General features: G+C 43.6%; 1 protein-coding gene across 11 annotated transcripts in view; it reads left to right on the top strand.

Annotated features, from left to right (window-relative positions):
- Window positions 1-18,180, top strand: part of OBSCN (obscurin, cytoskeletal calmodulin and titin-interacting RhoGEF) — a 745,212-nt gene that overhangs the window by 92,493 nt on the left and 634,539 nt on the right. For all 11 annotated transcript variants that reach the window (XM_029588301.1, XM_029588307.1, XM_029588308.1 and 8 more), the window contains exons 9-11: window positions 6,972-7,247; window positions 14,393-14,668; window positions 16,802-17,077. In XM_029588301.1, the coding sequence (XP_029444161.1) occupies window positions 6,972-7,247; window positions 14,393-14,668; window positions 16,802-17,077 (828 nt within the window). The remainder of the gene's footprint in view (window positions 1-6,971; window positions 7,248-14,392; window positions 14,669-16,801; window positions 17,078-18,180) is intronic.

The raw sequence follows: 18,180 nt of genomic DNA, 5'->3' as shown, positions 1-18,180 counted from the left end.
TACTTTTCTTATTATTGGAACCTCACTGTCGGGATGCCCTAATTCTAATGCATCATTAGTATCCTTTGAAGATACCTCTCTCCGAACCATGCGCTGCTGATCAACTGTCTGCTTTCCCCTTTGTTCGAGTTTAAAAGCTGCTCTATCTCCTTTTTAAAAGTTATCACCAGCAGTCTGGTTCCACCCTGGCTAAGGTGGAGCCCATTCCTTCGGAAGAGACTCCCCCTTCCCTAAAAGGTTCCCTAGTTCACTCAATGCAAAATACTGGAAACCCCCCCCCTCTTGCTGCTGGACTGCTTCCTTCATCTTAATTTTGTTGAGTTCCTAGTTAAGTTTAGGTTACTAAGGGAGTTGGAATTAGAGTACTTTAAATTTACAGATGAATTTACTAATTAATCAGCTAGTGTCCTACAAGGGGATGATTGAACTTTCGATAAGCGCTATTGCAATAGTATGATTTAGATAAGAGGCTGATTGATTTTTAATGAGAATGTGTCTCCTGCCTAAAAATCAAGGGATGAGTAGGTGGGAAAGACAGACACAGAATTAAATACCTCTGGCTTGCGTATTATCTCAAACACTCACAACTCTAAAGAATACTATTTCAACTTACTCCAAACTTTTTTAAGTCCAAAGATTTCCCAAAGCTATACTTACCTATCCTCTTTAACCAGCATTAAATTGATCTTCACTCAAAGAATTGAAGGATTTTAGATTCTGGGAGCAGTATGCAGGTGAGCCTTCTGGTCCTCTTCTACTGCAAAGGGTGCGAGGCCTCTGGAAGCTGGGGCTGTAGTCTTCAAACCCTGGAATGCTTGCTGTGACCTCTGCAGTCCTTTCCCAGGGGATGCTGAGAGCATATGCAGATGAGCCCTCCCGGTCCTCTTCTACTGCAAAGGGTGCGGGGCCTCTGGAAGTTGGAGCTGTGGAGTTCAAACCCTTGATCACTTGCTGTGACCTCTGGATTCCTCTCCCGGGAGATGCTGGGAACAGTATTCAAATGAACCTTCCGGTCCTCTTCCACTGCAAAGGGTATGGAGCCTCTGGAAGCTGAGGCTGTGGAGTTCAAACCCTGGATCGCTTGCTGTGACCTCTGGAGGCCTCTCCTGGGGGATGCTGGAAGCAGTATGCAGATGAGCCTTCTGGTTCTCTTTCTCTTGAGGAAGAGGAGATGTAATCCATACTGCTCATCTGCTGTGAGAGATTTCTTCATTGTATGAATTCTAAGAAATGGAGTTCGCACTGGAGTCAAAGGGATAACTTCCGTTACTGAATCCTTGCTGCAGAACTGCTATGTGAGAGAAGTCTGTAGAAGCTCATCCTTCTGAGTGCTAGAGAGATTTCCAGTGTACTATGGCTGGATTACCAGTCCGGTATCTGCACCTAAGAGAGCCCTAGGGGAACTACCCTGAAGTGTACCTTTTGTGGGATTCTAAAGGACAGGATCCCTTAGTGTGGTTTTCCAGTGACTTTATCTGTGAGTGGCTGTTTTTGGATTTCTGCACTTCATTTTCTGTATGGATGCTGGCAGAGACAGGTGTAATCATTGCAAGATCATTTGCCTGCACCAAATATCCCAGTAAAGGATTTTTTTTGAGCCACTGACTGTGTGCAGTGTGTTTATTTTACTGGAAGGTATGAGAAAACCTCTTAACAATGCCCGGGGCCGTGAAAAATTGAGTTTTTCCCCATGCTCAGAAAAGAACCTGGGAATATGGGTGGCATTCTGGCTTCAGCTCCCTAGAATGAATCCCTGCAACAGGGGTTACATACAGAATATATGATAGGATAGAGCTTTAGTTCGTACTATCCATGAAGGAAGGTTAGGGGCATAGCTGATGGTAGAGCAAAGCATCGAGTTGAGTGGTGAAGTTCTCCTTCCCCTCATTGAGATTACAGTCATATATCCATGTTCTCTATATAAGTCTATATTCAGAGGCATTTAGCCGGATAACTCACCAGCTATCCAGCTAAATTAAAATTTGTGCACTTATCTCCCTAAATTTTAACCAGATATCTTATTATCCGGCTAAAATTTAACCAAACGACTTAGGAGCGTTCTGGGGAGGAATTGCAATAGCCTGATAAGTTATCTGGCTAAGATAACTGGCTGAGGTTGTGGCAAAGACCTATCCTATAACCAGCTATCCTAAAGTTAGCCAGACAAAGTTATCCGGCTAACTTTAAGATAGCTGGTTATACTCAATAGTGTAGCTGCATTATTGAATATATCTCCAAAGTTAGCCGGATAATACAGTGACTGAATATGTACCCCTATAATGCATTACATTGTGCATATATCACAAAGCCTATGCATATTATTGTAACCATAAATCTTCTGGAAAAATGTTTGTAGTTTGTAGTCCTGTTGAGTTATGCATTTCTATTGTATATGACTGGGTTGTTTTTAGATAGATATAAGTGATTTCTTTTTTTGGGGGGGGGGGGGGGGATTTTTAAGCTTATAACTAGAGTCTACATGTCCATTTCATAAAAGAAGCAGGTTTGGTTAAGCAGATCTTGCAAAATGTTTTAGTCACAATAATTTGGGTTAGCAGTAAAATCACACCTTGTAGTTCACTGAGTTTGAGTCCCATACACTCCTCTTGTGCACTATGTTGAAAATGAGGAATAAAAGTCTACGCAGTTTTGTAAAGACCTGAACAACCTTTTGGGGAAGGGAGAGACTTAACCAGAGTGGAACCAGGCTGGTGGCGCTAACTTTAAAAAGGAGATAGAGCAGCTTTTAAACTAGAACAAGGGGGAAAGCCGACAGTTGCTCAGCAGAGCATGGTTTGGAATTATGTATCTTTGAAGGATTCTAATGAAAAAAGAGAATTAGGGCATCCCAACATGCAAAAAAAGCAAAAGTAGTCCAAGAATCACCTGAGCTAAAGAATTCAAAATTATCCCTTTCAACTGAAAAGCAGGTTGTTAATACAAAAAAACCCACTTTGAAATGTCTGTATGTCAATGCCAGAAGTCTAAGAAGTAAGAGTTAGAGTGTATAGCAATTAATGATGAAATAGAAATTGGCATTTCAGAGATCTGGTGGAAAGAGAATAACCAATGGGACAGTGCTATATCAGGGTACAAATTACATCACAATGCTAGGGAGGACAGTGCTATATCAGTGTACAAATTATATTGCAATGATAGGGAGGATCAACTTGGTAGGGGTGTAGCACCTTATGTCCGGGAGGGTATAGAGTCCAACAGGACTAAATGCTCAGTAGAATGTATATGGGTAGAAAACCCATGTGTGTTGGGTAAGAGTATAGTGATAGGAGTATATTACTGTCCACCTGGCCAAAATGATAGGGGTGTGCATTCGGTCCCTAGGAATTGGCAATCCACAATGGATGTGGCCATATTCATTGTATTCGTGGAGAAGCGAAAAGTATCGCGATTCCCCACGAATACACAAATTTTCGCCGAATTATTCGACTGCCTAAAGAAACCAATTTAAACAAACCCCCCACCCTCCTGACCCCCCCAAGACTTACCAAAACTCCCTGGGTGGTCCAGCGGGGGGTCTGGGAGCCATCCCCTGCACTCACATCCTCGGCTGCTGGTTTCAAAATGGCGCCGATAGTCTTTGACCTACTATGTCACAAGGGCTACCGGTGCCATTGGTCAACCCCTGTCACATGGCCATCGGCGCCATCTTGTGCTCCTACCATGTGACGGGGGCTAACCAATGGCACCGGTGGACCCTGTGACATAGTATGGGCAAAGGCGATTGGCACCATTTTGAATACTGGCATCCAACGGCCGGAATGCCGGAGGTCGCTCCCGGACCCCCACTGGACTTTTGGCAAGTCTTGTGGGGGTCAGGAGGGTCCCCCAAGACTTGCCAAAAGTCCCTGGTGGTCCAGCAGGGGTCCGGAAGCGACATCCTGCACTCGGACCGTCGGCTGCCAGTAATTAAAATGGCGCTGATAGCCTTTGCCCATACTATGTCACAGGGGCTACCAGTGCCATTGGTCAGCCCCTGTCACATGGTAGGAGCACAAGATGGCGCCGATGGCCATGTGACAGGGGCTGACTAATGGTACCGGTAGCCTCTGTGACATAGTAGGTCAAAGGCTATCGGCACCATTTTGAAACCGGCACTGAGGGTGTGAGTGCAGAGGATGGCTCCCAGACCCCCCGCTGGACCACCAGGGAGTTTTGGTAAGTCTTGGGGGGTCAGGAGGGAGGGGGGTTGTAGTTAATTTAATTTTAGCGGGGGAATAAATAGAAATCGACGTATTAACGTATCGGGGCGCCATACGGCCGAATGCAATGTATCTGCCTCCCGACGAATCCGAATCCTGAATGCAGCATATGGCATCCCTCTGCACATCCCTACAAAATGATCAGACAAATGATGAAATGCTAAGAGAAAACAGGGAAGGTAACCAACTGGCAATGCAGTAATAATGGGAGACTTCAATTACCCCAATATTGACTGGGTAGATGTAACATCAGGACATGCTAGAGACAAAGTTCTTGGATGGAATAAATGACTGCTTCATGGAGTAATTGGTTCAGGAACCAACGAGAGAGGGATCTATTTTAGATTTAATTCTTTGTGGAACATAGGATTTGGTGAGAGAGGTAACAGTGTTGGGGCCACTTGGCAATAGTGATCATAACATGATCAAATTTGAAGTAATGACTGGAAGGGGGACAATATGTAAACCTACAGCTCTAACACTAAATTTTCAAAAGCCAAACTTTGATAAAATGAGGAATATAGTTAGAAAAAAAATGAAGGGTACAGCTGCAAAGATTAAAAGTGTACAATTGTTTAAAAATACAATCTTAGAAGCACGGTCCAGATGAATTCCACACATTAAGAAAGGTTGAAGGAAGGCAAAATGATTTCCGGCCTGGTTAAAAGATGAGGTGAAAGAGCCTATTTTAGCCAAAAAACATCCTTTAAAAATTGGAAGAAGGATCCATCTAAAGAAAATAGAAAAAGCATAAGCATTGTCAAGTTAAATGTAAAACATTGATAAGACAGGCAAAGATAGAATTTAAAATGAAGTTGGCCTTAGGAGCAAAATCTCAAAATAAAAACTTTTAAAAATATATCCGATGCAAGAAACCCGAGAGGAGTCGGTTGGACTGTTAGATGACCGAGGAGTAAAAGGGGGTCTTAGGGAAGATAAGACTATTGTAGAAAGACTAAATGAATTCTTTGCTTCTGTGTTTACTAATGAGGATGTTGGGAAGATACCAGTTCCGGAGATGGTTTTCAAGGATGATGAGTCAGATGAACTGAACCAAATCACTATGAACCTGGAAGATGTAGTGGGCCAGATTGACAAACTAGAGTAGCAAATCACCTGGTTTGGATGGTATGCATCCCAGGGTTCTAAAGATACTCAAAAATGAAATTTCAAATTTGTAACCTATCATTAAAATCATCCATTGTACTTGAAGACTGGAGGGTGGCCAATGTAACTCCAATATTTAACAAAGGCTCCAGGGGCGATCAGGGAAGCTATAGACCAGTGAGCCTGACTTCTGTGCTGGGAAAAATAGTGGAAAGTGTTCTAAAGATCAGAATCTCAGGGCATATAGAAATACAGTTTAATGGAACACAGTCAGCATGGACTTACTGAAGGGAAGTCTTGCCTCACAAATCTGCTTCATTTTTTTGAAGGGGTTAATAAATTCTTGGATAAAGGTGAACCAGTAGTTGTAGTGTATTTGCATTTTCAGAAAGTGTTTGACAAAGTCTCTCATGGGAGTCTTCTAAGAAAGGTAGGAGGTGATGTCTTTTCACGGGTTAAAAATTGGTTAAAAGACAAGGAACAGAGAGTAGGAATAAATGGTCAGTTTTCTCAGTGGAAAAGGGTAAACAATGGAGTGTCTCAAGGATCTGTACTTGTATTTCTAAATGATCTGGAAAGGAATACAATGAGTGAGGTAATCACATTTACAGAGTAGTTAAATGACAAGCGAATTGTGATAAATTGCAGGAAGACCTTGCAAGACTGGAAGATTGGGCATCCAGATGGCAGATGAAATTTAATGTGGACAAGTGCAAGGTGTTGCATATAGGGAAAAATAACCCATGCTATAGTTACACAATGTTAGGGTCCATATTAGGTGCTACCACCCAAGAAAGAGATCTAGTCATCATAGTGGATAACACGTTGAAATTGTCGGTTCAGTGTGCTGCGGCAGTCAAAAAAGCAAACAGAATGTTGGGAATTATTAGAAAGGGAATGGTGAATAAAACGGAAAATGTGATAATGCCTCTGTATCGTTCCATGGTGAGACCGCACCTTGAATACTGTGTACAATTCTGGTCACTGCATCTCAAAAAAGATATAGTTGCACTGGAGAAGGTACAGAGAAGGGTGATCAAAATGATAAAGGGGATGGAACAGCTCCCCTGTGAGGAAAGGCTGAAGAGGTTAGGGCTATTCAGCTTGGAGAAGAGACGGCTGAGGTGGGGATATGATAGAGGTCTTTAAAATCACGAGAGGTCTAGAATGGGTAATTGTGAATCTGTTATTTACTCTTTCGGATAATAGAAGGATTAGGGGGTACTCCATGAAGTTAGCAACTAGCACATTTAAAACTAATTAGAGAAAATTCTTTTTCACTCAACACACAATTAAGCTCTGGAATTTGTTGCCAGAGGATATGGTTAGCGCAGTTAGTGTAGCTGGGTTTATAATAGGTTTGGATAAGTTCTTGGAGGAGAAGTCCATTAACTGCTATTAATCAAGTTGACTTAGGGAATAGCCACTGCTATTAATTGCATCAGTAGCATGGGATCTACTTAGTGTTTTGGGTACTTGCCAGATACTTGTAACCTGGATTGGTCATTGTTGGAAAGAGGATGCTAGGCTTGACGGATTCCCGGTCTGACCCAGTATGGGAATTTCTTATGTTATTATGTTCTTAGGTCTTCTTTGACATTGTTCTATGATGGTTGTTAAAGTGCATTTTTGACATTTTTTTAGATGAGGCTGTTAGATTTGTCAACAAACCTAAGATGCCTGCAGAAGTAACAATTGCCGCTACTGAATGCCTGGAGCTGATTTGTGAGGTGTCAGCAGCAGGTGGCACTGTTGTGTGGAGAAAAGATCAAACTGAAGTTAAGCAGGACCAGCGGACAACAGTCACCTCCGAGGGAACTCAACGCAAGCTTGTCATCAAGAATGTGACTCCTCATGATCAAGGGAGCTACACTTGTGAGACAAAGGATGACAAATTCACATTCCAAGTCCAAATAACAGGTGAGTAAAAAGATGCAAATAAATTTGAAGGTTGCTTATCTTGTTTATGAGTCTACTGTATGGGACGATGTCAAAAGACTTTCTGAAATCCAAGTAGTATAATTCTCTGGCAATCTAGTGAAAGAAATTAATTAGATTTGGTTGACGTGACCTCTTCCTATTTATTTCCTGCGGCCTCACATTTGTAATCTGCTGGATTCAAGATATTTCACAAATCTTTCTTCTGTCTCTTTTAATCTCTGTCATGCCTTCCAGTATTAGATTAGCTAATTTGCCACTAAATCTCTTGAGTATTGACCAGCAAATCTCATTTTCCTTGTGAGAAAGTTTTCTTCCTGCTATCCTCCACCTCCCATCATGTCATTCTCCCTTTCATTTGAAATCAAATCCTTCCAGCTAATTTTCAGGATTCTTCTGTTAAACTACATTTCAAATGCCTGTATTTTCTTCTTAATGTTTGCTTTCAGTCTGTTTCACTTTTGAAGATCTATGCACTCAATAGCTTTTCTTTAACTTTAAATTCCTCCTCAGCTCTTTACAGTCTCAAAAATCGATTTTTCCTTTCCCAACTCTCTTTTTCACTTCTGTTAAACATTTTCCATATTCTGTGATCCATGGTATTCTTTATGCCGATTACCATGATGTTTGTCTTCTGTTGCGTCCGTCGGTCTCAGATGGCTTCGCCCCATATTCCTCACCTTGTTCTTGGCTCCTCCCGCTTACCTTGGGAAAATGGCTACTGCCACATCTGCAAGCCGCCCTCTCCGGCGTTCCCGGAACGGCTATGGTGTTGCCTCCTGCCATGTTCCTCCCAAGGGCCTACTAGGGTGCGTGCGCGCGCGCTACCCACATCTTTATTCTAGCTATGGCGCGAACCTCGGGGGTGTCCCCCTCGAGTGACGTCACAACATCCAGGTATTTAGCTTGCCCTTACTTGCTAGCTAATCGAGTTAGCAAGGACTGTATTTCGGATGGGTCTCCTCCAGTCTTCGCTGCTCTGCCGCTTCCATGCAGCCACTGGAAGCTCTCTCTCTGCCCTTTGGGGTAACTACTAACCTGGGTAAACGCTCCTCGAGGGCCCTTCCTCTTCTTTCAGATGCCTTACTGGGATCAGGTACTCGCTCCTCGAGGGCCTGCTCTCCCTGCCTCAGTGCCTGGAACCTTCTACTTCTGCCTGGTGGAAACCTTCTACATTACAGTTACCATCTAGTGAGTAATCTAATTCGCAGTCTATCTCATCTACAGCTTTGCCGTGCTGGAAACCCTACACCAGAACCTCCCTAATTCAACTTGGTGAGAAGGGTCCCTCTGCCGAGGGTCCCTGGACTGCTACTTCAGAACCTGCTCACTACTGCCATCGCTGGTGGCTTACATCTGCTGTACAATAAAAGACAATTCAGTGTTTGTGCGTCCTGAGTCTAGCCCAGTACTGTGGCTCCCCACGGGGCTCCTCCCCGTGGGCATGGTCATCTGCCACAGTACCCAAGAATCCACTCAAACATCTCAAAACCCTAACAGATTGCTAACTCCATGGATTCGGCTGAGCTCACCGCATTTCAGGCCATTCCAGGCCTGGCCCAGCGAATCTCTGAATAACAGAACATGCTGGAGACTTTGACTGCTGCATTTAATCAGCTGCACGCACAGATGAATTCATCTACCACCACAGGTAAAGAAGTTACACCGCCTGAAGTGACGGTCAAGACAATTGTACCTCTATCTGCTCCAACTCGCTTCTCAGGTGAAGTGTGGAGATGTAGAGGATTTATCAACCAATGTTGCATGCACTTTTCTCTGCAACCTAATCATTTCCCCACAGCATATGCCAAGACCACCTTCATCTTGTCTTATCTGGATGGAAGAGCGTTGGCTTGGGCCTCTTCGCTGTGGGAGCGCGATGACCCTATCCTACATGACCTTGCTGGGTTCCTGGAACTGTTCAGATCAGTTTTTGATGACCCTGCCCGGTACACCATCGCAGGATCTTCGTTGGTTCACTTGAAGCAAGATAATAAACCTTTATCAGACTTCCCCATTGAATTCAAGACACTGGCGTCTGAGTTACATTAGGACCCTAAATGCCTGAAGACCCTTTTCTTTGAAGGACTGAGTTCTCGTTTGAAAGACGAGCTGGCAGCTGGCTGAACTGGTTAAGTTGGCAACCAGGATTGATCGCCAGCTTTGTTTCAAGGTTCAAGAAGCCAAGCCCCCCAAAAGAGTCCTTCAGGGTGAGGCTCGAGTCCCAGGCCTGTTTCCTTGGGTCCAGTTGCTGGTGAAGAAGAACCAATGCAACTAGGACACAGTCACCTGACGTGAAAAGAGAGAAGAACACGGAAGAGGTTGGGACTATGCATGTATTGTGGTCAGGCTGGCCATGCTGTACAAACATGCCCTATATGTCCAGGAAACTGGCAGACCTAAGTCCTGCGGGAGGACTCTTCTTAGGTCTAACTGAACCCTCTTCTCTACTCTCTCTTCCTGTATCCTTAATCTGCAGACCTTTAGAATACCAGACTCTTGCCCTAGTGGATTCAGGGGCAGGAGGCGACTTCATTTTGAAACGATTAGTGGAGTGTATCAGGAAAGTCATACAGAAACAGAGGTGCCACGGGGGTCTGTGAAGTGGGGTATACCCAAAGAGGATTCTTCTGTAGAGATGATACGGCAATGGTCCGCAGAGCGGGGTACACCAGTGAGGTTTCCTCAGTAGAGATGATACGGTAATGGCCCGCAGAGCAGGGTATACCGATGAGGGTTCCTCAGTAGAGATGATACGTTAATGGTCCGCAAGCGGAGTACTCACTGTAGAAGTAGTGATGGTTCCCGAGGAAGCCCCGGGGAACAGGGCAGGCAGCGGTCCTAGGCGCAAGGCACTCCGAGGAGTGGATAGCCAGAGATGAGGAAAGGGCTTCCAAGGAGCGGGTACCCGGGACATCTCACGCTGAGGAAGCAGGAACTGGAACGGGAAGTCCGTAGTAAGCGAAGCGGATTCAGCAATGAGGGAACTCGTTGCCAAGTCATAGGAAGACAGGGCCAGCCGGCTTAAGAGTCCACGATGAATTATGTCATCGGGGGGGAAGCCCCGAGGTTCCTGCCATGACGTGCATAAGACTGGCCCAAGAGCGTGCGCCTAAGGAACTCCAAGGGCAAGACGTGTGAAATCCTCGAGGCCAGCACTGCTCAGCTCCGCCGCTCCTCCAACTCCTGGGTCCCCTCTCCTGCAGGTCACTCGTCTCCTTGTACATTGTCTCGCTGCTTGTATACTCCCAGGCCTTGGTTCAGCCAAGCACTGCCCTAGCTTAGCTTGGGGCTCAGCTTAAAGTTAGTGTGGTACAAAAGTCAACCCCACTCAAAAATAGCAAAACAACATAGTTTTTACGTAACAGTCTGTATTGCAATACCAAAGTTCTGTGTCCTTTCCTCTTCTCACAGTCCCTCAACAGTTCTCAGGCACGGTCCCAGACACTTGGCTCTCTTGCCAGCCTCTACCACTCCCTTTTGGGGAAAAGAACAACACTCCCCAACTCCCCTTAGTTGTCCTGTGGTTAGGGGCCTTCCCAAACCAAACAACTGGTGCATAACAAGTTTCCCAACATAAGGCAAAAAGCATTCCTTTTAAATTACTTTTTACCATCCCCCACTCTGGTCATTTACTCCGTCTCCATAGCCGAACCTGAGGATTCCTCCGTATGGGAATCCACCACCATATCCTCCTTCTCTTCCTTTGAAGAGCTGGGCTTTTCTGGCCATTGCCACCATTCCGGCACACCCTTCTTCTCCACTACCATCGTTTCACCTGTGTCTGAATCATTGCTGCTTGATTCAGGCACCTGTTGCAGCTCTCCCTTGGTCCACGGGTCAGGTAGTACCTCTAAGAACCTGGGAATTGTGGTCCTCTTTAACCCCTTTAGCACCCTCTGCTGTTTACCAAGGGTTTGGTCTGTTTTTTTTCCTATATCTCCCCTTTTCCTGGCATTGGCTGGGTTGTGCTGCTTTACAGATGGCGGTCGGCTGCGTCCATGCCATCCAGGGAGGGCCGGGAACAGGGGCAGGCCGGCCAGCGATAGCTGGCAGATGCCGCAAATCTACCCAACGAAGTCAGTGCAGTGAGGCAAGAGGTGAGCAATAGCGGTCGCAGCCATCTGCGACCGACGGACGTAACATCAATAGCACAGCCACACCCAACAAGCCCTGATAGTTAGGGGATCTTAACTTGGATCCTGTGTGTCACAGTGCCAGCTCTATCTCTTGAGCTACTGGCCTGACCAGACATGAGCATTTCTTAAAATTAATAATCTTAGTGGGAAGTTTAGAAGAGTAATATTGACTTCTGGGGCAATGTTACTAATAATGAATGGTAGGTTGAAGAATTTTAGACTCCCAACTTAAAACAAAGGCACTAAATAATTCCCTTTCCAGTACGTAACTCTCTCCTAGATTTCTAAGCTACACCCTATCGCCTTCCTAACCTCACTAACGAAGCTACTAGAATCTGTAGTTCTATTCCAACTCATAGACTTTATCCCAAAATGATATATTACACCCAAATCAACATGGATTCCGCAAAGGCCATAGTACAGAAACATTATTCCTGTCCTCATTTGACACCTTAATAAGAGGTTTTGATGCAATCACTGATTATATACTTTTTGATATTTCTGCAGCCTTTGATACTCTTAATTATCAAATTCTTCTTCACCAACTTGAATCCATCAGTATAGTAGATACTGTTTTAAATTGGTTCCATTTCTATTTATTGAATCAACCACATTAGATCAACATTGGCCAGTATTACTATTCATCCAATTGGTACTTTCCCTCTTCAGGTGTCCCACAAGGTTCTGCTCTATCTGCTATCTTGTTTAATATCTATCTGCCACCCCTATGTCACCTTCTCAACAGTCTTAATATCCAATTCAAAATATACGCTGATGACATCCAGTTTTTTGTTCCATACTCATCATCATGGTCCACTACTCTTGCCACAGTATGTCTCTACATTAAAACCATTAATTCATGGCTATCTCATAACCACATGAAACTAAACACATCAAAAACAGAAATCCTTCACCTTTCATCTAAACCTCACTCTGACTGCAGTCCCCTTACACACCTAAACATTAATGATGTCTCTATCCCCATCGAATCTAAAGCACAAAATCTCGGAGTTCTCATTGACTCGAGTCTGTCCATGATTAATCATCTCTACCACTGTCAAAAATTCCATCTTCAAACTCCAGATGTTGAAATGTCTCTGCCCTCTTCTTTTTGCCAATGATTTTCAAACTATACTACAATCTCTCATTCTCTCTGGTCTGGACTACGGTATCGCTCTTTATCTTGGTCTTCATGATAACACCCTCCGCCCATTACAACTCATCCAAACACTGCTGCATACTTACTGTTTGGAACTCCAAGGACTGAATATATTACACTAACTCTCTGCTCATTACATTGGCTTCCAGTCTGCTACAGAATTCAATACAAAGTTCTATCTATTTTACACAATCTAATACATAACAATTCAACAACCTGCCTTTGCACTTTTCTCCACATTAACCAACCTAGCAGACAACTACGGTCCCTACATAAAAACCTATTAGAAATTCCATCAGTATGGTTGGCACGATTAGACATCACCAAAAGATGTGCTTTTTCAGGTGTGGGCCCCACACTCTGGAACTCTATTCCAGACTATCTAAGACAAATAACTTCTCACAAAGAATTCAAATACAGTTTAAAGACCTATCTAGTTTCAATGGCATTTGATTCATTCATTAAAACCTAGAAGGCAGCCTCAAAAGCATGCTTCCCCCACTTACTTCCTCCTACCCTTACTCCTAGCTCATCTAAGTTCTTTTATCCTTAATATCTTCTAAACTTATGTTTTTTGATATGTTTTAAATGTATTTTATCATGTACTATATTTACTGCTTTAATGTTTCTTGTGAATATTATCTTGTAAACCATTTTGATAAATTTTTATGTCGTATAAGCAGTATATAAACCATTTTTAAATAAAATAAATATATTTATCAAAATGCAATATTTATAGCAGAAATAGCATCCATGATAAAAGAAAAAGGGGGCATGGCATTATGGTGAAAAGGAGAGAGAGAGAGGCCAAAGGAGTTGAGAAGCTGAGAGGGGTCTAGGGGTGCTTCATCAAGCCCTCAAGGAATGGCCCAGAAGAGGAAGGAGCTGGGAACTAGGAGTATAAGGAGAAAGAAAGAGTCCAAGGAGACCAATGGCCGAAGAAAATTGAGGAGCTGAATTCCGGAATAAAAGAGAAGAGATTCAGGGCCCAAGGGATCTGGCAGGACCCAAGGGAGAGTGGTGCCTACGTTGTGTTCCAATGCAGGGCTGGGGAACTGCATCTACCTGCAGAAGAGGATGAGTTATTTTGGAGTCATTCCATGTGCTGTGGGAGTAACAGGACTTTAAGAAGAGAAATTGCTAAAGAGACTCTGGAGATGAGAACTGGTAAAGAGATTTTGGGAGGAGAAAGTGGGAAAGAGACTTCATTTTTTTAGTCTGGGACTGCAGAGGATCTGGGGAGGAAAACAAAAGAAAAATATCTGAGGATGAATGAGTGGTTAGAAGAAAATGAACTGTGACTTTTGCTTTTGACCTGTGTTTTTCCTGATTTTTTGCTACTGTAATGGACTGTGAATTTAACATGTGGTTTGGGTTGCTGAACTGGTTATTTTTGGAAGTAAACTGCCTTTATTCTTGAGCACAGTTATGGTCATGGGAGTATCCTCAGCCCAGTTTGGGCCTTGCAAGTAAACTTGCCCACAGTACCTGGAGAGTGAGAACTTTCACCCACCTTTGTTGAGCCGGACCACTGTACTACCAACTCACTGTACTACCGGATTTAGGCTTCATCAGTTTGAAGCAGCAAGAAGCTGTAAGGCCCAAAGGGATCACTCACATGGTCTTCCAATAAAATTCTCTGCCTACTGAGTATTGTTCCAGGGCTGGGAAGGTGACCCCTGGTGAATGAGGGGCTTACACTTGTCTTTATGTTACATAAAGAGAACTATGGCTGCAGAGTCAGTTGTTCTGTGAGTGCATTTTTGTTTAGGCTGAGGCTAACGAACTTTACAAGAAAAATGACGATGTATGCATTCTTCTGTTGCCAGATCAAGCTGCAGCATTTACAAAGAAGTCCTCTACAAAAACTGACTTCACTGCCACCACGGGGGAGAAGGTGGCCCTTTCTTGTGAGGTATCTCAGTCCACGGTCCAGGCTAGATGGTACAGGAAGGGTCAGGAAGTTAAACAAAGCAAAGAGGTGTCTATCGAAAGTGAGGGGACCTCTCGCAGACTGGTGCTGCACAGTGTCAAACCTGGGGACTCCGATACCTATTCCTGTCAAATTCCTGCTGATGCAATCCAGTTCAACTTGCAAGTCAAAGGTAAGGTTTTTAAGACCAGAGCAACTAGTGCAGTATTTTTCTCTACATTACAGACATTAGCAAAGCTTTGACAAATTTCTGTTGAGTCTTTTGTATTCTGTTTTTTTCAGAAAACAAATTTATCAATATATTCTTAAAAATTATGACAGTAACTTTCAAACTGGTGCATGCACATATTTGCGCACATATGTCAGACCGTGTCCAGGTACGCAGTCATTTTATCTGGATAAATAGCACTATTTAAGACTTATCCAGCTTTCTTATGTAGTCGAATACGTAGCAGTATGTATTAGCACATTTTTTTTACATATATGCACAGGTTGCTGGGTACAGTTGCACATATTTTATAACCCACGCATATCATAGCAACTTATAAAATACAGGAGTAGAATCCATGTGCCCATATGCACATGGATATGGGCGCAGGCACGCAGCTGTTTTAACGTTATCATTTTAGGACTTCCACTAATTTGTAATTGATCTCTTTTCTCTAAGACATCCTCTTCTCTCACAAATAACTGGTTTCACTATACCTGGTTAGTGTACTCAGTCTCTCTGATAAGTCTCCTTTTCTCTTTGGATTTGGGAAAGTAACTCTCCAGAGCACGGCTTTCTGAGCCCCTCCTGGAACTCACTCTGAATGACTGAAAGAGAGAAAAACCCCAGCCTCCCTTGCTCTTTTGAATGATGTCTCCCCTTTGCCGCTCATGGAATCACTTTTATAACTCTTGGACCTGAACTATCATTCCAAAATAACTCTATACCCATGGAACCTGCCAATGCAGGAACTTTGCACACTTTAACATATATGAATATATTTACTTGTGCGCCGAGACCTCCACGAGTTCCCTAGGACCTTCACCAGTTCATCCACACCTTGCATCACTTGATCCTTCACCAAAAAATTGTAGACAAAAGGGGAAGCAGATTTAATGTCCACGATTTGTTTAGCAGGTGTAAAAGCATGCATACGTGTTTGATGATGTATGCATGTACTTAGGTAATAGAATACTTTAATGTGTTTGCACTTGCACAACCCCACCCTGGAACACACTCCAAATGCCCTCTTTGTACACACATACATTTCTGTGCAGCAGTGACGGTACATGCATACTCCTCCCCTTCTGAAGATGTACTTACCATGTTTATGCCGATTTTACGTGCACATCTCCCGCATAAATCTATCACTAGAGATCTTCTTTTTTTCCATTGATTTTCTCATTTGTCATAATAAACAGTGATAAATTCCCAGGAAAAATAAAATAAAAATTGAAAACTAAGGTCCCTATCTATGATTTATGGCATAGACTATGATAATAGATAAGGACAAATGTGCCCAATTTTATTTCTGGTGCAATGCCCTAGACCCCAGCTGGTCTCTGGCTTTGCACTCACTTCTTCACAATTAAGGCTTCTTTGTGTCTATCAGACACTGTTTTGAATTACATTATTATTTTTAGCTCTGCTACCTCCAGTTGTAGGCCATTTGATGCCACTCTTTCCAGAAGGAAAGTTTTGCTATTTAGTTTCAGTGTTGGATTCTTCCAAATCGGTGCTGATAGTGAACATTCCTATGACAACTTTGCTACTCTGTGTACCTTAGAGCACCAAATGCATCTAGCTTTTTTATCTTGCGATTGATATTCAGTACTGCTTGGTTGATTAAGTTCTGACTTAGCTGGCTAAATGGTGCTGTTTTAATATTCAGCCTCAGTCAGTGGCCACCATTTAGCTGGATAAATTTTTATCTGGCGAAAAAGTTAGCTAGCTAAGTGAAGGACTGTATGGGGCATTCTGGGGTGGAGCTATTTATCCAGCTAATTTTAGGACCTAATTATCTTGCTAGCTAACACAGGCCTGGATTTATCAAAATGCACTAATATCACATGTGATAGGAAAAAGGGTGTGTTTTATGGTAATAGACAGTTTTATTGTAATCTCTACATACAACCACTGGAGGGACCATGTTTAGTAGGGGAGAGAGAGAGAAACAGACCCTAGCCATAATGCCCTCACACTAGCTAGGTATTTATATCTCTGTGGGAGGCCCACCTAGTAACTTGAGGTGAGGTTTATGTATTAGTGGTCTCTTGTGAAGATTCTTAAATTGTGTTTTTCACTGCCTCCTTCCAGAGCCAGAACCCGTGTTTATAAACCAAGAGAAGTTGAAGAAGGAGGTGAAGGCCTCCCTCACAGAGAGCATCACCCTGAGTTGGGAGGTGTCCCAGACCAAGACTGAAGTGAAATGGTACAAGGACGGGAAGCAGATCACCTCCAGCAAGAGGCTGAAGGTGGAATCCGAGGGCAAATCCCGTAGACTGGCGGTGGAGCAGCTGGAGAAGAAAGATGCCGGGGAGTACACCTGTGAGGCTGGGGGCCAGAAAATGACTTTCAAGGTTGATGTCACTGGTGAGTGAGAGACTTGTTTCCTGTTATTAAGGTGTTATTGCAATGTATTGCTCAAAGGATCTAAAATTAGAGAAGAAATGTTCCTTTCTTCGTAATACCATTTCTTGGTTGGCAATAGATGTTTAACTCATTAAGGTTTGATATTTCTATTTTCCTTGACATAAGTGTTATGGATTAATGGTTTTAGTGGAACAATGGGCCGGCCTGCAGGAGACTGGGGAGAGGTGGACTATAGTCTCAGTGTACAAGCAGGACGGGAGGCGGATATCAGGCAGGATGCGAACGATGATCTTCACCCTGGAAGCCGGTGCTCCCCCGGGAGGAGCCCGTAGGAGCCCAGCCACTGGGACTTAGGCGAGTACTGTAGCTGGATCAGGAACAAGCAGGCTTGGGTACTGGAACCAGGCAGGAACTGAAATAAGACATGGGTACTGGAACCAGGCAGGAACTGAAGCAAGACACGGGTACTGGAACCAGGCAGGAACTGAAGCAAAGTCTGAAGCAGGAACCAGGCTGGAACGGAGCAACTAAGAACATAAGAACATAAGAAAAGGCCATACTGGGTCAGACCAAGGGTCCATCAAGCCCAGCATCCTGTTTCCAACAGTGGCCAATCCAGGCCATAAGAACCTGACAAGTACCCAAAAACGAAGTCTATTCCATGTTACAATTGCTAATGGCAGTGGCTATTCTCTAAGTGAACTTAATAGCAGGTAATGGACTTCTCCTCCAAGAACTAATCCAATCGTTTTTTAAACACAGCTATACTAACTGCACTAACCACATCCTCTGGCAACAAATTCCAGAGTTTAATTGTGCGTTGAGTAAAAAAGAACTTTCTCCGATTAGTTTTAAATGTGCCCCATGCTAACTTCATGGAGTGCCCCCTAGTCTTTCTACTATCCGAAAGAGTAAATAACCGATTCACATCTACCCGTTCTAGACCTCTCATGATTTTAAACACCTCTATCATGTCCCCCCTCAGCCGTCTTTTCTCCAAACTGAAAAGTCCTAACCTCTTTAGTCTTTCCTCATAGGGGAGCTGTTCCATTCCCCTTATCATTTTGGTAGCCCTTCTCTGTACCTTCTCCATCGCAATTATA

Source organism: Rhinatrema bivittatum, chromosome 2 (genome assembly GCF_901001135.1).
Source record: "Rhinatrema bivittatum chromosome 2, aRhiBiv1.1, whole genome shotgun sequence".
In the NCBI taxonomy this organism is placed as follows: domain Eukaryota; kingdom Metazoa; phylum Chordata; class Amphibia; order Gymnophiona; family Rhinatrematidae; genus Rhinatrema; species Rhinatrema bivittatum.
The sequence above is the reverse complement of the archived record's forward strand: the minus strand, read 5'-3'. Positions and strand labels throughout refer to the sequence as shown.